This window comes from Polyodon spathula, chromosome 3, assembly GCF_017654505.1.
Source record: "Polyodon spathula isolate WHYD16114869_AA chromosome 3, ASM1765450v1, whole genome shotgun sequence".
Taxonomy (NCBI): Eukaryota; Metazoa; Chordata; class Actinopteri; order Acipenseriformes; family Polyodontidae; genus Polyodon; species Polyodon spathula.
The window spans coordinates 7,270,899-7,295,636 of record NC_054536.1 but is presented as its reverse complement, the minus strand read 5'-3'; the positions used below and the strand labels follow the sequence as shown (position 1 = coordinate 7,295,636).

At 35.3% G+C, this 24,738-nt stretch overlaps 1 protein-coding gene across 4 annotated transcripts in view; it reads left to right on the top strand.

Moving 5' to 3' along the window:
- The window catches only part of LOC121311646 (WW domain-containing adapter protein with coiled-coil-like), a 46,045-nt gene that overhangs the window by 3,398 nt on the left and 17,909 nt on the right, over positions 1-24,738 (top strand). For 3 of the 4 annotated variants that reach the window (XM_041243983.1, XM_041243982.1, XM_041243981.1), the window contains exons 4-7: positions 5,992-6,101; positions 15,774-15,889; positions 15,988-16,103; positions 16,550-16,861. In XM_041243983.1, coding sequence (XP_041099917.1) covers positions 5,992-6,101; positions 15,774-15,889; positions 15,988-16,103; positions 16,550-16,861 — 654 coding nt within the window. The remainder of the gene's footprint in view (positions 1-5,991; positions 6,102-15,773; positions 15,890-15,987; positions 16,104-16,549; positions 16,862-24,738) is intronic. The other variant, XM_041243984.1, reaches the window with a different exon arrangement.

Below are 24,738 nucleotides of genomic sequence, written 5' to 3'. Positions count from 1 at the left end.
AGCACTCAGAATTCCAGTCTATTTAAAACATATCATGTATTCACTTTTTATTCTAAAATGACCATTCCCCAGTGGACCAATTGAAAAATACTGTAATGCCTATAATGACTAAGTGGGTTCTGACAGGTCGGAGGCTAGAATAACCAGGCAGAAATAATTAAATAACAAAAAAAATCCCTCTTTGACACTTGACACTCTCTGTGCAATGTCCCTTTGTACATTAGTTCTTTTTTTATACAAATTAACCCCTGGGCATTATCAAGTCTTTTTTTTTTTCATTTTATGTTCTCAATTATGTAAGAGCATACATTACAAATACATTTTCCTAGCTTTAGTGGCAACAAAGTCCGTTATCGGATTAAGTATTTTAAATTCTTGGCAACTTCGCTCTGATTTGACGGTTATCGCCAAATTTGACAAACTTTTTTGGGTTGTCATTGAGCGCAAACATGTCCTTGATCAATTTCCACCCCCACCCCTCAATTAGTATTTAGTCTGTTACAGTAAATATTAAATGTGCCCCATATCTAATCGCACATTTGTAATATTTTGTAAAAAAAAAAAAAAAAAAAAAAAAATATATGTATTATTATATCCATGCCAAGACATAGCAGCCTGTAATATTATTTAAAAAAATGTAAACAAACATACTTAAAAAGAGGTTATTTTAGATGTGAGTAAATGTAGTTTAATTTTCAATATTATATTATGAATCCATTTAGAAATAGGGTATCTTACTAGGTAAAAATTAAATGTAATTCACAAAACGATGAATGGTATTAGAAACAATTGTGCTGTATATGTTATATAATCGCTAAACACCAAAGTTGCTATAGGACTAAGAAACCTGAGGCGGCAGATCTGAGGAGCCCAGACGTTCGACATATTAATGAAACAATAGCTCATGAATTCTTTGAATGGTATTAATGGATTTGGTTTACATTAGATGCAACAACTGATTTAATTTTAACATAAATCTGTGATTATATGCCTCTAACCAAAGCAGGACTATTTTTTTTAATCAACATGTGTTTATAAACTACCAAAGCTTTGTTTTCGTGACTTAATGCAGGCTTGCGAACACGAAACATTATTTTCTAATGTAGTGTTACCTAATTGATAACCGTATAAGTGCGGTGCAGCATGTTTGCTACCACTTTCACACACGGCACGCAAGAACCTTCTCTCCTGTGTATGTATATATGGATGTGTGTGGGTGGGTTATGTGAGTAGTCCAGTCTCCATGAGAAACTATATCATCCTGTATGATTGCTAAGGAATAAAAAAACAATTAAGAATGTCTACTGGCACCAGGTTTTAATGTTGCTGGTTCTATATGAGGTAAAGCAAATTTGAACCCCTGAACGTTTTATGTGTATGTGACAAGTACATTAAATCTCATGGCAGTCCGGTTGAGCGCGAGGCCCCCTAAATGGTGGGGGCCCTAGGCGGTCACCTCGCTCGCCATGCCCTAAGGCCAGCCCTGATCGCAGCTAAAACATAAATGTAATCCAAATCGCAGGACACATCAAGAAAGTACTGAAGGCTTCATTATAATTATAATGCTGCCTAATAAGCTACAGTAATGTTTATCGTCTTATTCATCATCAAATACTAATACTTAAATACTTACTAACTCTTACTCAAATACTTGCTAAAAGTAAGTCAGTTTATTTTAAGTGTGACCTGATTACTGTATTTTGATGATTTTGGAGGAAACTTGTATGTCAGTGACATGGAATACAAGTTTGTGTCTCAGTTTATTAGCAGAGACTTCTCCTCAAAGTAGTTTTTATTTATTTATTTATTTTTAAGTTATTTAGTTTTCAAAATGTTTTAGATAAGGGAAGAAATCTTTTTTTGAACAAACACTAGATGTGTAATAACATAGGGAGCTTACTTTTGCAATACCATGTGAACTGTTGACGTTTCCAGTAACGTACGTCTTGGTGTTTAAAATATATGTATTTTATGTATTTGATCCCTGTGACAAATAAAATATCTCTGTTAAATAACCTTTATTAGTAAATGTTTGTTTTGTTGAAGTAAAAAGCAAAAGTAGGAGCTTGACTGAACATGTAAAGGCCTAAGCATCAATTTTACCATATTTATTTTTGACGCTAGGAAGACAATACTACAGTATCTTCTAATGGCACCACACATTAAAACATCTGTCAGTTAATCTTGTCTCCCTTCTGACCCCATAATTTCCATTTGTTTTTTTGCAGCAAAGCACACTCTAACCTCATTCTTGACTTGTTTTAAAAACATGATTTAGAACTAATCTTGGATTACTGTAACCAAATTACCATTACTTAGTCCAAGATTTGTGCTAATCAGGTGAACCCTGCAATCTTACATGTATAGTGCAAGTCAAGTAACTACTAAAAAGGGCATGAAATATTTTAAGGAATTGTCTCATTGATGTAACATGTATACAATTGCTGCAATTTTTTTATACCAATAACGAGTAGAGTATAGTTGATTCCAGACCAATAGCTCCCAATATTTTTCTAATAAGTGATTTCCACGCAAATACCTTATGACACGAGGACTGTGGAGTAGGGACGAAACTAATTGGTTAAATATTGCACCCAGTATTCCCTGCAATCGGCTATCCTATTTATACCACACATTTTATATATGCAGATTTAAGATATTTGGTTTATTTTGTTGAATCCTGTCATAATTAACAGTAACCGAACAACCGCAAAGGGTTGATTGATGGGCGGAGGTTTCACATTCAGCGCCTTGAAAAGGAGGCGCATGTTCTAAGGTGTCCCAGTCCTACAAATCAAAATGTACATCCATTTTCAAATTCTTTTTAATGGTGGTTCTCGCCTTTGTTTATTAGATAGTTGTGTTTCTTTTTTTGTAGCAAATATTGAGTAACAAATGGTTTAAGCCAAATTTGCTAGCTTTACGCATAGTGTTACCTCCTTAGGTAGATTTTGTACCAATACCACTTCCTTTTGCAGGATTATAATTTGATAACTAATGAGCACAAGTATTGTTTCAAACACTTTAGATTGGCAGCTTCATTTTGCGTGAAGTTGTTTCACAGGCTTCTAAATAACTTTAAAAGGAGCATTAGAAAAGACAGGTGCTGTACTTGAGAAAGTAACCTGGGATTGTACTCTGTGTCAATAAAGCATCACTCCTGTGAAACTAGTTTGTAAGTGAGCTTAGCAGCAATGTTTTTAAGGTAAAATATACCAAGAGTTTCTCCAACAGCACTCTTCTCTTTGACCTGTGACCTAAGATTGCAGATATATTGGGGTCAAGTGTTCCAGGGATAACACGTCAAGATATTGGCTTCAGTACACGGCTCTGTATTATCCGATTCAAGTTCAATCCTTGGTGTTAAAAAAAAAAAAAAGTAACCATTTCCTGACCTTTTTTTTTTTTTTTTTTTTTTTTGCAAAGCTGAAACCCCACAGTGTCAAAGCATTTTCTCAGAAACCATTTGAGGTAGTGACTTAATATATTCAGGGCTATATTAACCCTTTGTCCTCAGTGTTGCTTTGCTAAGAAATTGACCTCTAACCTGATATGGCTGCCATGTTTTCATGTGACTTTTGAAAGCTGCATAGAGACAGTACAGTTATTGTCTTAATGGTACACATCTGTATTCTTTTGGAATTTATTTTCTTCTATTACACCATGTAACTTTTTTTTTTTTTTTTGTTCCTGGGTAGTAAGTGTTATTTCCTAATTGCTTATGCCTCAAAAGTATAGAAAATGACTATTATTCCCCACAAACTTTGCTTTTGTGACCAGGACAGTGATATTTCAAAATATCACTATTTCCAATGGGAAAATGGGCAAATGTGTGTCATGTCGTTCACATAAAGTCAGAAAAAAACAATATATGAATCCAAATTAACATGTATTTATACTAAAGTAATACAAAGACGACTACAAAAGATTTAGAAGTGAGTAGTTTATCGAGATTTACAATTATACTGTAAATACAGTACAATCGTAAATTGACTACAAAAGATTTAGAAGTGAGTAGTTTTTCGAGATATGATTATACTGTAAACAGTCAATTTACGATTGTACTACAAAAGATTTAGAAGCGAGTAGTTTTTCGAGATTTACGATTATACTGTAAATACAGTATAATCGTAAATGTCAAAAAACTACTTCTAAATCTTTTGTAGTCATTTTTGTATTACTTTAGTATAAATACATGTTAATTTGGATTCATATGTTGTTTTTTTTGGACTTTATGTGAACGAAAAGACACACATTTGCCCGTTTTCCCATTGGAAATAGTGATATTTTGAAATATCACTGTCCTGGTCACAAAAGCAAAGTTTGTGGGGAATAATAGCCATTTTCTATACTTTTGAGGCATAAGCAATTAGGAAATAACATTTACTACCCAGGAACAAAAATTGTGTTACATAGTGTTATCAGTGTTGTCCAGTAAAAATTAACCATTTAACTACTGCATTAAACTGCATGCTTTGACATCAGGTCTTTATAGCTGGTACACAGTATTCTGTGATACTCAAAGTTTTGTTATAGATGAACATTAACCATTTCAGGGACGTGTTGTTTTTACTTCTGGTCATGTAATCCAGTATACTTGCTTTACAGCTGCTGTATTTTATGATGCACTCAAAGTTCCATCACAAGATTGGTGTTCAGTAATAATAAACCATGCTAGTGCTACATTGTTTCTATCTCTGGGCATATCAATGTCCATTTTCAATCATTCATTTTGCAAACCATTTAATATGGCATTCTCTTTCAGTTTTTCACTGTATATGCTTAGTGTTTGTTTTTGTTTTTTTCCCCCACAAACTACCATTTCTCTTAAATGAGTGCTCAACTCAAAAAACACATTGCTGGTTATATAATTATAACTAGGGCTTCTGATTTTCGGCTTTTAAATGATAAAACACCCCCGATACACCAATTTTAATTTTTTGGTATATCCAATACACACTGGAAGAACACTGGAAATGGTTACTCGATTCTGATTGACTTGACACCTTTCCCAGTGAAAAAAAATCGTAAAAATACCTACCAAAAAGAACTAGCATTTACCAGTGCAGTTGGGCAATGTCTCTCTTTCCTGACTTGTATCTCGCATTGATTCGTTGTGAATACTTTACTCACCCAAATTACTGAGTGACAACAAATTCCTAACATCTCGTTTTAAAATTCCAAGATTTAAAACTACATGTTTTTGCGAGATTTAAAGCTATATTGCAGTACATAGTATTTAAATGCTCATAAAGCCTAAACACACATCCCCCGAAGAATATGCCCATGACCATAAGGATTTCGTTGTGGAAGACAAAGGAAAGAAGGTACAATTGAAGTGTGCAAGTACTGTCCACTTAATTTACATATTATGACAGAAAAAAATGAAAGTAACTGAAAAAAGTAATTTCATACAGTATATAAAAAGCAAGCTCAGAAAATATTTACTTATTGCTGAAATAGCTAAAAATAAGCACTGAAAAATGAAATTAATAAAAAATTGAAAAACACAAGCTACAATTATAACAAACTATGTGTTACAAACAAATTACAATGCGAAATTGGCTGCTGCCGGGGATCCACAGTATGAGTGACATCAATCTTCCACCTCTTAGTCTTGTCATGTACCATGAGTTACATGTGTAAAGACAAATACAGCAAGATTAATTTGCTTGTTGTATTAAAATACATTCCTTAGTATACAGACTTGGATCTGTGTAATATGCAGGTTCCCAGTGTTTCTCTGTTCCATATGCTGCCCATATGCATCTACAGATATATGTGCATATTTAAGCTAGTTCTGGCAGGAGAGGAGAGATGCATGATTGGTGTAACTTTGGTTACAAGTTCTATATATTGGTACAATGAATACAGATGAATGAAAGTAATCCAAGTGTTCTCTTTCCTTGTTTTCACTGGTACCTCTAGTACTGTAGACGGAGGTCATATCGTCATTAATAAAGTACTTACCACTTTTTTCTTCTGTTTCAGGCACCAGTTATTCTCCACAAGAGAATTCACACAACCACAGCAGTACTCTTCATAGCTCAAATTCACATTCTTCTACTCCAAGCAGTAATCAAAGTAAAACTTCAGATGCAGTAAGTATATGTTTTGTCTTTGGAAATACTCTTCATACAGACTCTTTGATGTGAAAATTCCACTGGGTGGGGACTCCTCTTTGTAAATCCACCACATCTGATGCCACATCTCCAGCTGCTGGGATCTTAAATCATTTGCATGGCTTTTATTGTTAATGTAACGGTACCCTTTGATTGTCCTGTGACACATACAGCTTGTTTCTCAAAGACCTAATGCTTTGAGATGTTGGATTTATACTCTGGGGAAATATCTTCATCAGTGATTTCTTAGGTCAAGTTTGATGGTGGAAAATGTAGCTGTTTTGTGACTGCTGGTGACCTTATACCTCTGACCTTATTTGACTGCCAGGTTAAACAACCTTTTAGGTTTCTGCTTTTTGCGTTACACTAAATTCGTGCAGAGCTATATTTTTAGGATTTCTCAGTGATGATCCTTTACTGGTGTCCAATAAAAAATAAAATATTTCCCTGCCATACTGTGTTAACCTCTGGCACTGTGGAACAAGGCATAGTTTATACATCAGGGCTCCAGACTGATATTAAACTGGTCACCAATGTGACAAAAAAATTGGCAACTGTTTTCTTGGGATTAGGCACCATTGGCACCTGTAACAACAAAATGCTTTCTCTTCCTTTTAAAAGTGTGGCACTGTGAATGTGCAATGATGTTGATCTGTAAGTATCACGTGTGTATAAAATTTAGCTTAAACAATTGCAATTTTGAACAAGTACAACGAAAATAAAACAAATACAAATTTGAAGAGTTGTGTGTTGCACATGTGCCATTAACAACATACCTGAAAAATTTAAATTAAGAATATTTATAATGAATGAAGGGCTGAAATGCAAAGCAAGAATTAAAAAAATAAAAAATAACTTTACCAAGCTAAGTTTTCTTTGTACTCCAGTAACCCACTGTTGTCTTTTACCTAAACAAAAGTTTTTGGTCAACACAAACAGATTTTCCTGTTGCATCTTGTTTAGTAGCTGCAGCTGTTCGAGATACAGATTTGGTTCTATAGTTTACTGTCAGAAGTTTGACAGTGATTTAACTGTGCAGCAGCTTTTGTGCCATTAAAGCAAGCATAGCAATTTAGGATGTTACCATAATGAAAAAAAAGTGTATTAAAGCAGTGTTGGCTGTTGCAGGGAGAACAGTTTATTTCTTAAACTGACCATTTGAAGAACGGTGGAAGCAGAAGACTAGAACTACCTGGGACTGTGATTGCAAAGTGTACATCTACCCAGACACCGATAGCCAGAGCAGTGTGCTACTGAAATTACAGCTGAGAAACGTTTAGGTATTAAAAATAAAATGTATTGCAGCTTACTTGATTGCAGTTGAAGAACTGCCATTCACTAAATGTAGCTCTTGGATTGTGCTTATGAAAAAGAATGGTTTGGAAATCAAACGAATGTGACGCTGTGCTTACAAAATATGTATAAACATGTGCTAAGTTCATTGCACTTTACAGCTGTGTAGATTAACCATTCAGCAGAATAAGGCAACAAGCAAGTGAGTTAACAAAAATTGTTACTGTTTCTATCGCTTTAGTGTTAAGTTGTATTTTAAGCAGTTCATTTTGGTAACAAGTGGTACACTACAGTTATATTTGACTAATTGTTTTAACCTGAGTCATTGTTAACACATCACCTTGAAGGATCAAGTCTCAGATCATTTTAATTTTGTTCCAATTGAAAAGTATTGCAAATCTGTAAATGAGGTGTAGTTTTATACACACATCTGTAGATGTTGTTGCTGATTCAGCTGTCCATTTCATATTCTGAAAAAAATGGATAATGGTCTTGCTGGTATAATTTTACTGTAGCTTTTTCAGCTACTCTTACTACTGTATTGGCCAAATGGATTTCTGCATGTTTACAGTAAAAGTAAGTATTAATAAGGGTTGTGTTCTCAGTGCGGTCTGCATGTGGCCTTAAAACTGAAGTTCAGGTCCAGAGGCAGAGAATAAGTGCATGATCGAAGTCTTCAGAAAGGGCAAAAAAAAAAAAAAAAAACTTTGGTTGCATGGGTTTTGTCTACTTGGGGTTGGGATTGTGGAAACCAAAGAAATTATAGGTAGCAGAACAATTTTCTTGGACTTTATTGGAAAATCACTCTTGGTTGATGGTACCATATATATTGATCACTGGCGGGTGGCGGGTCCCAGGCTTGGTTATTTTGTTGTAGGTTTGGAAAGCTGGGGAACCCTTGATATAGAGGACACATACACCCTAGCCTAGTTTTGGGATGATAATTGGTAATATCACGATAAGTGACTATACACACAATATTGAATTTTAACAATGCAGCATATTGGTTATTGTGATTGTATATCAACTTATTATGGAATACTGTACACAATCAAAAACAAACCCCTTGCTATTTAAGAGGCATCTCGATTGCCCTTTTTGCAGTTTGGCTCCAGTTGTTTTGTGAACCGTTAAGCACCCTGTCACACTGCAGTGCCAGGACCGTAGCAACCAAGCCAACACATTTTGATTTGAATTAATTTTGCTAGTAAATTTAAGTAACATACTAAGATTACAACTGTAATAAGTACTTGGAGTTATTTAGATATAAAAATGTCTTTGCCTGTCTTTTTCCACTTTTCATCTAAGCTAAATTCAACTGGTGTACAGGTGTTTTAGTTTGTATCAGATACAAAATCATTGCCAGCTATTACTGCTGCTTTGTGGAATTTTGATTTTCTTGACTTTATTTGTTTTGTAACTGCTGAATTTTTTTATTTTTAAAAAATATATTTCTACTAAAATGCATACTATATTTACAGTAGGCTCCATCAAATTCTGCAAAGACTTGTTTCCATTTATGTAGTTTTTTAAAAACATTGTACAGCTATTTTTACTTAGCTAACATCTTACCCTGCATTACTCTTGCTGAAAAGTAAATACATAAATTAATTGATACATACACATTGCCATGAGGTTTACGGTCTCTGTATTTTAAAATATTGTATAATCTCATATATAACCATTTCATTTCTATCATTATAAACATTTGTTTCTATCATTATTTAAACATCTTCATGTTTAAATAGTTTCACAAGTTGATGGATTGTGCATATCCAATAAATAACTAATATCGCTTCTACTCAAATCTAGTAAAAAGAAAGTATAAATCCCCACATTTTTGTAAAATTACTTTTATACTTAAGATGCGTTACGCTATTAATTTATTCATAGCCATACTTGAAATGTAAACTTCTGGTTTTATAAACTAAATCTACACTTTAAACATCAAAACCATATAAAAACGTCAACACAACATAGCTGAAGTGAGTAGCCAAGGCTTTATTTTCGAAATTAGCGCATATAATGTATGACGTAAAAAATGAAAAACTATAATAAAATAAACATTTCAAAAGGTATTATGTAAACTGCTATATGTACATGCAAAATTGTAAAAACGAAGTAATTTACAAAAACATAAGGCTTTTTTTTCACATTAGACTACTACATAGCACGACTTCAAAAAATGAAAAACCTTTAATAAAATAAACAATTTAAAAGAAAATATTGTGTAACCAGCTGCAGACTGGTTATATGTGGGCCCACATACACAACTGTAAAATCAAAATAATTATAAAAAAAAAATAACTCTGTTCACATTATGTAACGGGAATGCGCAATAAGGGAAACATACTTCAAAGTAGCTGCCATATTAGCATAATCCACACAGATGTAACGTTTATCAACTTGTTGTGTGCATTTACCACATACTGCTCTTCCACACTGGACATGGGTATCAGAAGTTTTATTTTTATTGCATTTGGTTACCTGGCATTTGTTTTCTGTTGCGTGTGTCGCTTGATGCAAACTGTGTCCAGGTTGAGATGCATTTCCCTGCCGCTTTGCAGTTTTCTGATCGAAATGTTTCTCCGTGGCTAGCATCATAAGATGATATTTTCCCCATGTGCTTTCTTTGTACAAAACAAAGGAATTGATGGCTGCCATGTCCAGTACATTGTAAAATACAGCAACTGGACACCGCTGATTTTGCTTTCACAGAGTACTTGTTTACTGTAAACTCAGCAGAGGTAGAGATAACAAACTGGCTTGTATACATATAAAATATAGTGTATTGTAGGTTATATTGACAATAAAAGCATGTATTGTAACAAGCGTTCAAAATGACTACTTTTGGCAGATGTAGGTAGAAGTGCTTAACTTTATTTTTGCAATTTCTGACTTTCAAATGCCTCAGGATTTAATACATGTATTTAGGGAGTAGCAAGAACAGACAACCGCGGATCTTTAACACATGCACAGTAACTTAAATTTTAAAAGTGAAAACCGTCAAAATGACTGCCGTGGCGGTTCTAGTGTTAAAGGTTGACCTACCAAATAAGTGTGTGTGTGTTTAAGCAATTGGGCTTTTTCAAAAAAGTACATTTCGATTTATACCAAAAGTTCAGTTAAACCATGACAATGAATACTTTTTCACAGACAAAATTCATTGAAACATTTGCATATTTGAAAGTAATGCAAAATTCTACATTACCAGGGCTTATGAGGGAAGTTTTGTAAGCATTATGAATGTTTCTTCATCACTACTACACCCCGTTAGAAAATTATTTTCCTGCATTTAAATGCAAGCATGTGAACATGAGTTTACTTTTGTTAAGCACTCGCCCACAGCACTACTGAGACACAGACATCAACTAGTCCTCCTCAGTTTGAATTCAACACGGGTGAGCGTTACTTTCTAACCCTGAGCTATGCATCCCAAGCTGAAGGCGAGGGCGCTAATGAAAATCAAGTTCAACGGTAGAGCCATCATCGAGACGGCACTCGCTATTTGAGAAACTGTTCTTTAAAACAACACTTTAAAACCTAGATTTACCTTGAACTTGTAATGGTCTGTCAGGTACCCTTCAGCTGAGAAAAGCTTTAGGAAAATAGTCCCATAAATGTTTAACTCAGTTATTGAAATTTTGCTTTAAAAAAAATGAACCCACACGGGAGCATACCAGCACACCTTTGATTTTTATTTTTTCAGTGTCTTGGGTTAACTTTCACTTTTGGTACAAAAACTGTTAATTTACTTTGGCAAGCACTGAGTGTACATTGGTAACTGTTTTTGGAATGCTGTTTTGTAAATTGCCAAATACTGTATTACAGTGCTTTGTTTTTAATATGTGCAATAATTATCTGGTTGTATAGTATACATACTGTGCTATGCATTGGCTTTTTATACACACTGCTAATACAAAGTATTATAACAACTCCTGAGAAATGATATTTTCACATATCTGATGGTACCCTGGAACCAGTTGCATTAGGTATGTCAGGTTCTACTATATTTGAAAAACAACCTGCTGCAGTCTGACAGTCTCTGGAATCAAGTGTTGTAGATTATAGTGAGCGAGGACGTTAGACAGAACATTTGGCTCAGATCAATATTTTTTCAGATACATCCTTTCGCTTTGAAAAAGGCATTCCCACAAACTTTTGGGTTTGGTGGTCCAGTGATTGGAGAAAGGGGGTTGGGGTTACCAGGCGGCTTCCAGTTCAATCCCAGCTCAGCCACTGACTTGCTATGTGTGTGTGACCCTGAGCAAGTCACTTAACCTCCCTGTGCTTCGTCCTTTGGATGAGACATGAAACGGAGTTCCTATTCTAATTGACTCGGGGCATGAATTTAATGTTGCCTTTGTTGGGTGTGAAAATTCAGGGGCATCAATGACGTTCTAGGGGGCAAAAAGGCAAAACATAAATCCAACCTAAGGGCATCAAGGCGATTTCATACTCATTCATCAAACAACAAAAATGTAAATAGAGGTGCTGTTATGTTGATGAAATTAATTCAGACAAACACAATGTGTTCTGAGTGATTCACACACTAATTGTTACAAAAATAAAATATGTACAATATTTCCATTGTAAAAATAGTGGTATAAAATACAATTTAAAAATAACAACTTTTATAATGAATAAATACAAAGGGTAATTTGGCAAAATAAATATTCAGGGTATTTTTTTTTTTACTAAACTCAGTCACATACCACTGACTAATACATAAATTAGATTAGAGGCTTAGATACAGCCTTAGTCATGCAACATCACAAATAAGAGATGTTAGTGAAGGGCAAGTTAGATTTTTCAGGCAAAATAGTTGAAGATTTACCCATGGCTGGAGCTTGATAGTGATAGTGGTCAAATGAGTTGTTCAGACTGCAGTGTCTGCTCAGTTGTTTGTTAACTGCTGTTCAGTGTTCCCTCTGAGGCTAAAATGCGTGCATTTTTCACAGTAACTGGCAACAACCTTCGCACTGTGTTTACTAACTTGCGCAAGTTATCATAAATATCAACCTCAATCGAGACTCCAGCCTCTCGAGGTAAGCCTGTTATTTTGAGACCATTCTTACAAAGCATTAACATAAGCATATTTGTGTCTGTCTTGCAGCTGATTCTCTGATTTCCCTCTGTGAAAATGCATGTCACATTAGTGCAGAGTATTCTCGGGCACCAGCGAATCTACTGGTACAGGGTGGGCAAAGCAGGCACCTGGCAGTTGTTCTTCTATAGTGCTGCTCAGGAACGTGACAGTTTTTAACTTGTCATATAATTGAATACTAAAATCAGTGAAGCACAATCTTCCTGCATTATTTAGAAGAATAAATACTTCCTTGAACCTAAATAAAAATCACTGTACTCGCACTTTGATGGTTTTTGTTTTATTTCCCTTTTAAAAAACAACCATTTCAGAAGTCGTCTCAAGCATTTTGAAACTTGTAAAAATGTAATCCGCACGTTAGTCTAAAATACAATTTTTAAATGTATAGTAATTGAAGACATACCGTGGCCATTTATTTATTAAGGTTATTGATCATGTGACTTCAAAATGGCGGCTGCAACAATGAAGAAAAAAAGCAGTTTCAGTAAGACAGAGTTAAAAGAAGTCTGGTTATCTATAGGAGGATGGTGCGATAGTATTAAAGTTCTGCTCTAACTTGCATGATCATGTACAAGTCAATACCATTAAATGTCATACCAGTTGTAAACATGTAGAGAATAAGAAAGCAAATAAGACGGCAACAATGTCAAAGCACTGCATTCTATGCTGAAAAACTAAGACTTAAGGTACTGTGCTCAAGGCGGAGCTTTCCCGAGTAAGCTAAATGAATTGCTTATTTCATATTTTAGTTTATTTCGTTTCACGTTACCTGCCTTTAATGAAGCTATAATTAGCAATTTTAAACCATGGCCGTTTCTTAACTGAATTATATTTCCTGACGACGAAGAACTACGCTCAAAACTGTTTTTCTAGCTATACAATCCTTAAAGGAAATTGAACACATTCCTGTGTAAAGGATGTAATCACTACACCACACACCGTTGGTTTCATAAAGATTTCTATCTGGCGACACTCCTCTCTTAAATCTTGCAAATAGCACTACAGAATTAAGAAAGAAACATTGAGACGATTAATTAAGCGTTTACATTGAAAGGGGCGCTATTTAAATTACAATTGGGTAATACATAGCATTGAACCTTTTTTAGAGCAACGACTGTCAGCCAGCACGCCTTTATCGGTGTCGTATTTTATCCTTGTTATTATAATGCCATTAAAATGCTAAACTTAATTTCTGGAGTACTGTACATAGGATTACTCTCATGACATTGCTGGACTGTTACTAAATGTTTATATTTTTTATTGTTATTGTAAATGCCAGCAATAAGCTAAACAAGTCTTTTCAAAACGCCTTTTGTAGACTGAACTACTGTGTTGGTGGAAGAGTGTAAATATGATTCTTACAACTGTGCTGGACACTTGATTTTCTGAATTGATGTAATATAATTCTTAGGTTTTCCTGCTTATTTTAATGCCAGCAATGAGCCAAGTGATGTCTATAAACATCGACACGTTTGAAGTGTCTTCAGGTGCTTGCAGCAACAAAAAAAAATTGTGGTAATATTAAATTTACTTATTTTAACTACCAATATTGTTTGTTTAAATGCCATATTTAATTATTATGTTGATAAAAAGTGGGAACAAATGGAATTTGCTATTTTTGAAAAAAGGAATTTGGTATTCCCAAGAATGGAAAGATAGTTACAATTGAAGGCAGTGCAGATGCCAGTGTTTTATGCAGTAGTATAAAGCAATTTTATGCAGGCCACCAGTTAAGCATGCAGTCTATATCTGTGATCGGAGGATGTTTCAAAGGAGGAGCCATAATACATGTCTTGTTTAAATTTAAAGTAAATTGTTGAGATACTTGTGTTTATGTATTGTTTCAAAATTCAGAAATGATTAAATAAGAATAATTCACTTTTCTAAAGGATCTTTTCTAAGAACTTTTTTTTTTTTTTTTAAGAACACTTTATTTAACATTGGGTTTATTGTAATCTGAAGCAGTTTTATTCTAATCTGAAACTTGTGTCTTGCTGACTTCCTAGAAATAAGAAGTTTTTAAATGATACTAGATGCTGTAATTTAGAAATTAAACCTAATATAATTCCAAAAAATACAAAGGCCATTCTTATCTGGTTCTTTAGCTGAGTGATTGATCCACTTACTGTAATCTTTGCTGAAAGCTGATCTACCTGTACTGTTATCCTGTGAGATTATTAAAAACAGCAGTTACCCTTTCAGATCAGGACCATGGCAGAAAAGTGACATATATTAACGTGAACATCCTTGTTTTGAGGTTTACATTGCAGTAGAGGGGGACTTGTGCATTAGAACTTTAGTAATGAGTAATTCACAGATTTGGTTTGCTTTTCTACAGTTTTACACTTTTTTTTTCTTTTATATGTAAAACAAAAGCTAAAGCTAGACCTCTAACTGAATGTATCCTGTTGTACAGTAGTTCCCTGCAATGGAACTCTCTAATTTGGGGGATGAAAGTTTGGAGGTTTAAAATTCTAGTTAGCCTTCTATGTACCTGCTGTGTGGTTTTATAGATCAAAGGTGCTCAACCAAACTCTGATCACGGGCTGCATATCCAGAAACTAGTTTAACCTAATGTTTATAACAATTTTTGTGTGCAATTCTGCTTAGAATTACTGTTAATTTTATTTTGTACTGCATAATACTCATCACGAACATATACAAAACAATTAAAAACAAAGCATTAATATTGTATTGTTACCATATACACACGCATTGCACAATAATGCAAAGCAAATGAAATATCTACTTGCTGAAGCGTTTTTTATTTAAGCTGACGAGTTATTCACTTGTAGCAGGTAGCAGAAAGCACAGGGCAGTGACGTGAACGACAAGCCTTCAATGTTGAATGGATTCATTCAATGCAGTGGGTTTGTGCATTTGAAAAAGGAGAGAAGACTCCAACTAATGAAATTATTTGGAGACTTAAGCTGATGAGAAGCAATTACCTCTGCAGTATGAATTAAAATGGTATGCTGCTTTGTATACAAAAAATTAGAAAAAGCAAGTCAACAAAGTTGAGAAATATTTACGATATATTCGTTCAGTGAAATGGAATTAATACACTGGACTGCAGTCAGACGATAACGGTCCACAGCTTGCGTTTCCCTGCCATAGACAATCTACAACTTCGGTCAAAACTTTATAATAAAGCCAACTTTACCAAAGCCAAACTATACAAATGTTGCAATATGATTTTTTAAACCTAATGTGTGTACCTTTTATTACAAAACCTCTCCTTATTCTTGCAGCATTTTGAACCTGCAGATGATTGGTCAGAACACATTAGCTCATCTGGAAAGAAATACTATTACAACTGCAGAACCGAGGTTTCACAGTGGGAAAAACCCAAAGAGTGGCTGGAGAGGTACTTCATTCTAAAACTATTCTATCATGTTGCTTATGGTGTTTTAAAGAGAATACATATTTACCTTTTTTAATTGTCTTTTTTTGTTTCCTTTTCAGAGAGCAGAGACAAAAAGAAGCTACAAAAATGGCAGTCGTTAACAGTTTCCCAAAAGATAGGGATTACAGAAGAGAAGCCATGCAAGCGACCGCTACGAGTGGTTTTTCCAGTGGAAGTAAGTAACTGGTTTAGTTTTGTATACAGTTGGTAGGCAAAAATGGTCACGTCCGTTCATTTCCCAGAATGCATTGGTTTTTGTTGATGTGTTGTCATTGGTGGAACTGCACTGGTGAAGTGCATTGCTAGATAGTGTTTCAGTTACTGTGTGACTGGGTAGTGATTGACATACTCCTTGACCCTCTTGAAGATTGCAAGGTGCAAGGTTTGTTTAAATTGAAAGTTTGGTGGCCTCGGTGTTGAGGACAGAGGTTGTAGTAGGGGACTGAAGAATCAAGACTTTCATAAAGTTCCTTTTAATAAAGCAAAACACATGCGCCTAGTTGTGAGACAGCAGTAGGTGGCATGATACTTTCTCTAGGCCGTCGCTACTGTGAACACCATTCTAATGTTTACGTTTCCCCTTTATTTTCATTGCAACATCACTTTGAACGTGAACTAAAGTGGAAGAGAAGCATTCCAGTGAGGCCGGTAATGCGCACCCTCAGAATATTTTGTCTCAGACAAGCAGACACAATGACAGCGACTACAGACTGCCCAGAGCAGAGACTCAATGCAGTGCTGCCCCAGAACAGCACAACAGCAAACCAGTGGTTCTGCCAGCTGCTTCTGCCCCAAGCACTGTTTCTTCTAGTCCCTTTACTCTACTACCTGGTCACCAGCCAAAGAAATCCTTTGCTGCAAATGGAGCTGCTACTTTATCGAAACTGCCACCACCCACATCCTCCACCCCAGTACAGAAATCTGAAAGGAAAGGTATGTATAATATAGACTATTTAAATAGTTTATATTTGGAAATAGGAGCCATTTTAATTATCACTAGGTATAGCGGCCTTAGCTTGATTTCGTACACAATCCAAATGAGAAATCTAGTTAACATGATTTTAAGTTTGCAATCAAAATTCATTGTACAGTTAAACCTGTCCCTTCACCTGCATTAGATTAGATTAGTAATTAAGATTAAAATCATCATAACCAGTGTAGTGTTCAAAGTCCTTTGGCAGCCCGTTTTTTAATTGCACTTAAGGATTTCTTTGACTCTCTTCTCACTCGTCCAGGGTTTGGACAAGTGGTTTGAAATATGATATGCACTGGCAGGTTTACAATCCAGTGTGGACTCACCTCGTGTACTTGAAGAGTCATGCTGTGTGTAAAATGTGTAAGGCTCGAATTTATAGGCTCCAGGATGGGGCTAAAATGGTTGCAAATGTGAGAAATAATTTGTAAAGTTTTTGTAGGGGTTAGGCTCATTGGCGCCTGTAACAGAAAGCTGCCTTTCCCTTTTTAAAACCTTGTGTCAACATATATGACTGTGCTATTACGTCGGTCTGTAAGGGGAAAACACGCATTTAATAAATTGAAGTGCAAGAAGGACGGTAACGAATAGAATTAATAACAATTTCATCGAATACAAATGCTTGTTAGTGCAGGTAGGTGCTGTATTATGAACACCAGCATAATACTGTAACCCTAGCGCCTTACAGCAGTTGTGACAGTGACCAAACATGTTCGAGTGTTGTGTAAACATTTAGTGCATGGGTGTCTAATCCTAGTCCTGGAGAGCTGCAGTCCTGCAGGTTTTTTGGGTCTCTTTAAATCTTCAATAGCCAAAGACCTAGGAAACATGTTGTTGTTGACCAATTAAGAAAACAGTTGGTTCAATTAATTGAGAACTCGGGTGGAACGAAGACCCTGCGGCTGTCCGTGACTAGGATTGGCCACCCCTGATTTAGTATTTAATATCGTAAATAGCAGAACCAACTCGCTGCAATTTAAACTTTATTTATTTTTACTCAAAAATAAACTGTAGCATGTAATCATAAGAGCTGTCTGTGTGACATGCTGTCAGATCAGGACTTCACTGTTACTGAGCATGAAGAGCTGCTGCACGGCACCATGCTGTTTCCCATATTACACTGTACACAATTAGGGATGCCGTCACAAATTCCAGACATGACACTTGAAAAATAAACATGTGGAGTTCATTGCAATCATCCACTGCATAGATTAACCATTCAGCAGAATGTGGCAACAAACGAGTACAGATGTTAAATTGCTACTTTAGTGTCTGAACAAGTTGTTGTATTTTAAGTGGTTGAATATGATAGCAACCAGCTTGATCCTGAAGTGGCATCAGCAATTGGATTTGGCCGAGGAGCCATTGGCTTCCAAGGCAACAACTGAGTCTGGAGCCCTGATTTTGTAATTTTGTTTTAAAGAAATGTTTATTCTGTAAAATACAAGAAACAAAAGCAAAACGGGTCTGACGCGCATTTAACCAAAAGTCAAATCAGCACAAGCAAATGAGACACTTGTGTGATTTTTATGTTTATGTACGTATTGTTAAGACACTGCTGATACACAGCCCTACTGACTTCATACTCATGTACTTTGTGAGTCCCTAGATTAAGTTTGATCATGGATGGCATACAAAAACAGTGAACCCTTTTTAATAGCAAAACTGCATCTTAAGTACTGGTATTTAAGTTGTGGGGAAACCTTAGTGTTTCCACAAATATATTTTAAGGTCAATTCTTATACCTCCCATTAAATCTGCATTTAATGGCACACACTATCGTTCAGAAATAAAGGGCCTAATTTACGAAGGGGCACACAATTAGTGTGCGCGTTGATTTCCATATTTACTATTGCAGTTGTGTTCATTATCATGCAAAATAGGGGGCATGTTATGATGCACTGATTTTATTGTGCCACACTACGGTGTTCAGAATGAACGTGGTTTGTATGGTGATCCATGATAATGTATTTAAATGAGGCATCCACACTGTATAATGAGATTAGCTTTATTCACACCGTATTTGCTAAAGAGCAGTAATCGTAGTGTGCACCTTAAAGTGAGCGATAATTGGCTTGTTTGGAAACCAGACACTGCGAGTGGTCCAGGACTCGAGCACCAATGGGGTGAAAAATAAGGTCCCGCATAGTGCAAATAAATCGCCTGTTCTGTCAAATTGTAGTGTGGATGCTTCACAAGCAGTGTTTTTAAAGGTAAAACACTCACTGGTGGCTCTGACAAATCGAAAGGCAATTCTTCCTATATTCAAATCCATTTATTCAAAGTCCCACAGCTGTCTTGAAAAGATCTGCGTTTCTTTTGTATTTGCTGTCATTATTATCCAGATTCAGTGTCTGCCAGTTCTGGCAGATTCTACCGTACTTGCTAAAGAGGTTTTCTCCCACTGCTAATTTAAAAAATAAATAAATAAAAATACGTATCCACCCAGCTAACAATTTCGCCCTGAAATTGTAGGTAGTAATTTTGTAGTTATTTAATCACTCACAGGCTGTATCCCCCAACTCCACAACCAGCCAGCATTTTTTGTAAGAAGCAACACATATTGAGCAGTAAAATAAGCATTTTATTTGTCATCCATGTCAATTTCGGGTGGAGCTTCGTGGTTTGCAAGGTGACAGCAGATTCCTGTCATCCTGTCTGGCGCTGTCAGTCTCAGTTTCTCAGCACACAGTACAGTAGTTACTCAGTAATCGACCAGATAGAGGTGCAAACAGTTGATTGATTGATCTGTAGGATCGTTTACTAAGGTGTCTTAAAAAATAATACATTTAAAATTTTTTTTACAAAATCTAAATTATTTTTATTTTTTTTTAATTTGTCTTAGGAAAATAAAATGTAAGCCTAATTTTTTGGGACTTCTAGCTGTTGATTCCAACTTAGGCACGTCACATAAAGACTAAGTTTCAAAAGGTACCAGTCCGTTGGAGTAGTACCGCAATTTTGTTAGTTTCTTACCCTGCTGCATGGTTTTGTGTTGGTGACAGTGACCTTTGACCTAATATGGTTGCTATGTTGATGTCATGTGACTTGACGTTACAGCTGCATGGAGTACATTTGGAGGTACTGTCTTGATGTTTGGTACACAGCTGTATTGCTTTGATTTCCTTACCATTAAAAACAAATTCTCCCGTGTTTCATTGCATTGTTTTTAACTGCTGGCAATATCAATGGTAGGCCACATGCTTTGACATTGGGTCTTAATAGTTAGTACACAGGTGTATTCTATGAGTTCCATTACAGGTGATGTCCAGTGAACATTAACTGTTTTTCAGTGCCACTCTCTTTTAACCTCTGAAAGTAAATCGTCTTTATCAATAGTTTTGTTTTTTGTAGAAAACTCTGATTTCTTATGTAGCTGTGGAAGGGAATACATTTTACTAACATACTTGTGGTGGTTTTATTCACTTGTGTGATTGTAGAAAATGATTAATGGTATCGTTGGTCAATGGTGATAAACCAGGCACCATGCTGGATCAGCGGATGCACGTCAAACTGTTTTACCAAACAACTAACACGGACGTTCTGCCTGTAGTAGAGCTGAACTATGGTGTGTTTGTATCCATTTCATGTAAGTCTCGACTTGGTCCCTGTAAGTTTTGGCTCTGACCAACTTCAGTAATATGAGTAGATCATATCTATCTATCTATCGCTCTGTTTATCTATCTATCTTTCTCTCTCGCTGTCAAGCAATTAACACTTAGAGTTGTGAGTACGTGTGCATCACATCCGGGTAAACGCGTGGTGAGGGTGAAGGCAGTGAGAAACGTAGGTCAGTGATCCTTGTCACGCTGTCTGAGCTTGGGCCACTCGATGTTGAAGGTAAATATTCTTCACTGATATTTTCACTAACACCTGATTCAGTAGAAGAATTTAAATTGGAATTGAATATAATTTTTATTATTTTCCCACAGAGTATTTCTCGCCGTTTTCCAGACATTGTTGACATTTTGTGACTGGGTTTGTTGTGTGTAATTCCGTAAATATGTCAGGTCTACTCAAAGAGTTAAAAAATAAAAAGTATTTGCGATAATCTCACGATTTTTATATATATAAAAATACACACACAGTGCCTTGCAAAAGTATCTGTATATATTAATCTTGGTTTTAATCGCGTATTAAATTGACACAATTACTATATCCATCTAATTTCAAATTTGTTTTATTACTGATATTATTATTGTCTTCAACTGTAAGTATAATAGTTTAAAACATATTTATGTAACCAGGAAATTTACCCATTGAGACTGTGACCAAAATTTACTTGGGGCAATGATTTAGAAATTTCACATACAACCAACACAATAAAACATGCGGTTCAAGCATGATCGGCAGCATACAGAGATCAAAAAAGAGAAAATAGGATTTTTTTTTTAAATAAAATTGTAAATATGTACCTACAGTAAGCACTTATAGGAAATTTTTGTTTAATTGTGAAGAAAACATACAAACCAACCCCCTACCCCCCCAACATATTAAAAAACTGAAAACTAACAAGAAAATTGGTAGGCTTTACTTACTACGCGCAAAAAAAAAAAAAAAAAAAAAAAAAAAGCTGCAACGCAGGCTACTCCAGTGGCGGAACTAGGCTTGAAAATGTTGGTGGGCCCCAATTTAGTTTGGACGGGCAATGACCAAAGGGACTGTTACAGTTACTGCCACGAATGTGAAATGATGATAACTAAATTTCTGTCAATTTTAAAACAAAAAGTGGATGTTTAATAAAATATGTATGTAGTTAACCACCCGGCTGCTTATCCCGTGATTTCCACATGGAGCGCATTCAAGTCCAAATTTGTCACTCCCATGAGAATAGCGTGCAAGTGCTTGTAAGAGCTTTTGCAGAGTTTAGCACGTCTCTAACGTGCTTCAATGAAAAAATAAGAACACTGTATTGTAAAAGTATATGCAGTTTTATTTTTTACAGTCTGGTGGCAGCAGTCCCTAAGAAATGTGCTTGACAGACCAGGTCATCTGTATACACACAGCTGAGAGTGAAAAATGGATGCCTGTGTATCTACAGAGAATAAAACGAGGAGATTTCTTTACTTATTTGTTGGTGTTACAGGTTGTAAGGAAGTCGCGTCAGGTTTGGTACTGGTCAAAATGACCTATTTATTTATTGTACCTACACTTCACAGATAATGATTCATATAACAGTGGTATGGACCCATGCCTGAAACTGGGGAAGATACTGTGTATGACACGATTGAAAATTTGCGACGCAAGTTTTCTGATGTATATGTGCTAGATAGACGTTACCATTGATGAGGGTTTCAAATGCGTCTGCTTTGAAATCCATCACACAATTATTTTTCTAAAAAGTGATATGCCTGCACAACTATTATAATGCTGGTATTATTACAATATTAGGGTGTGTATTTAAAACCTCTCCTTTTGTTTGTAATCCTATATTCAAGAAACATTCGTAAATAGTGTTCCCTCTAAGGCCTCTAACTCGTAACAACCTCCACATAGTTTCGCAAGTTATCAGAAACATTAACCTTAAATGAGACTGCGACATCTCAAGGTAAACTTAACCATTTTTGCAAAGCATGAAGATACGCATGTGTCTGTCTTGCAGCTGATTTCTCTGATTTTACCCTCTAAAAATGCACATCACATTCGTGCAGAGTTCGCTCTGGCATCCAACAAATCTACAGGGTGGGCGAAGCAGGCGTTTGGCGATTCTGCCTCAGAGTGTTGTTCATGAACTTTGCAGTTTTTAACTTGAGTATACTCGTATAATTGAATACTAAACGGTAAAGCACAATCTTTCTGCATTATTTAGAAGTGAGAATACTCCCTTAAATACAAGTCACAATACCCCTATGTTTTTTATTTCCCTTTTTTAAATTTTTTTTTTTTTTAAACGCCCATTTCAGAAATATTGATCTCAAGCATTTTGAAACTGGTAAAAGTGTAATAAATATTAATTGTCAAATACACACTTTAAGTCTTTGCAAGTTGAGTTTATTCATGTGACTTGCTGTGTCTGCTGAAACTTCTCGTGGCAGCTGCACCAACGAAGAAAAAAAAATGCAGTCTCGGTAAAAGATGGAGCTAAAAAAAAACTAATCTGTATGAGTTTGTAGTCATTACATTGATCATGTATGAGTCAGTACCATTCAAAGATCATGTTGCCAGTCGTGAACACGTAGAGAACAAGAAAGCAAATAAGATGGCAGGAATGACAAAGCACTGCATTCTTCTGTGCTGAAAATCTAAGATGCTGCACTCGGACAGGGCTTTCCCCAAGTAAGCCAAATTAATTCTGTGTTTTTAACTATTTAGTTTTTCTTTCCATGCTACCTGCCTTTTTACTAAAAACTATAATTAGCAATATTAAATCATGGCTGTTTTCTTAATTGCATTATATTATCTGGCGAAGAAACAAGCTCAAAGCTATTTTTTTAGCTATACATTCCTTAAAGGAAATTGATGGCTTTACAGTGTAGAGGACGTAGTCACTACACAGTTTGTTTCAGACATTCTTGTTAAATTTAGCAAGTAACAAGGCAGAATTAGCAAAGAAACAATAAAATGCTAAAATTAATTTATGGAGTACTGTACATAGGGTTACTTGCATAACTTTGCTGGCCTGTTATTACACTGTTTAATTTTTTATTGTTATTGTAATGCCAGCAATAAGATAAACAGGTATTTTGAAAACACTTCAATTTATAGACTGAACTACGTTTGTGGAAGACTGTAAATATGACTCACAACACTGCTGGACATTTGTTTTCTGCATTGTTGTAATATAATTCTTTGGCTTTCCTGCTTATTTTAATGCCAGCAATGAGCCAAGTGATGTCTATAAACATTGACAGGTTTGAAATGTCTTCAGGTGCTTTACTTACTATTACAGCAATCTTACAGTAGTCTTATTGAAAAACTCTAGGCTTAATAAAAAAATAAGGAATTGTTGTCATATTTATTAATTTACTTATTTTAACTATCAACATTATATTTGTTCAAATGCCAATTTTATTGATATGTTGATAAAAAGTGGGAAGAGAATGCAATTGGCCACTTTTTTTTGAAAAACTGAATTTTCTAGTCCCAAAAATGGAAAATCAGTAGCGCTAGAGATTAGTTACAATTGAAGGCAGTGCAGATAGCAGTGTTTTATACAGCAATAAAAAGCAATTATATGCAGGCCACCAGTTAAGCACCCAGTCAATATCTGTGATAACTGACAGGTCTGCATTTATAAGATCAGACAGGCTTCATAAAGGTAAATATATGCGTCATAAAAATTCTGTATCATAAATCAGAGGATAATTCAGAATCATAGGCAGAGTTGCAATAAAGGTCTTGTTTAAAATGTAAAGCCAATTGTGAAATTGTTGAGATACTTGTGTTGGAATATTGTTTCAAAATTGTATAGTGCAACAAAAATGGGTTAATGCGTGGCCAAAGGTTTCTCCCTGATAATTGACCCTTTCTCAGTCAAAACGGCAAGTTTTCCAGTATCTAAAAAGCTTTTCGTAAAACACTAACAGGTATGTCCTGTGGTGTTTTTAGGCATAAAAACAAATGTCAGCACATCTGGATCTTCATACTGATCTTTAAACACTAAGTTAACGGACTTAGTATAAAAAGTAGGCCTATATGTCAAACTTTTTAAAAAGTGTGTGCCATGCCAAATAAGTGTTTAAAAAAAAAAGTATAATGCATTTAGACAATGTTGCAATTTTCTTTTGTAACATGATCAAAATGTGAATGCAATTTCGTATCTTTAATGAACAATACCTTGTCATAATTGTAGCCTATACTACAAGGCAACGTAACAGCATGTAAGACTGGAGATGAA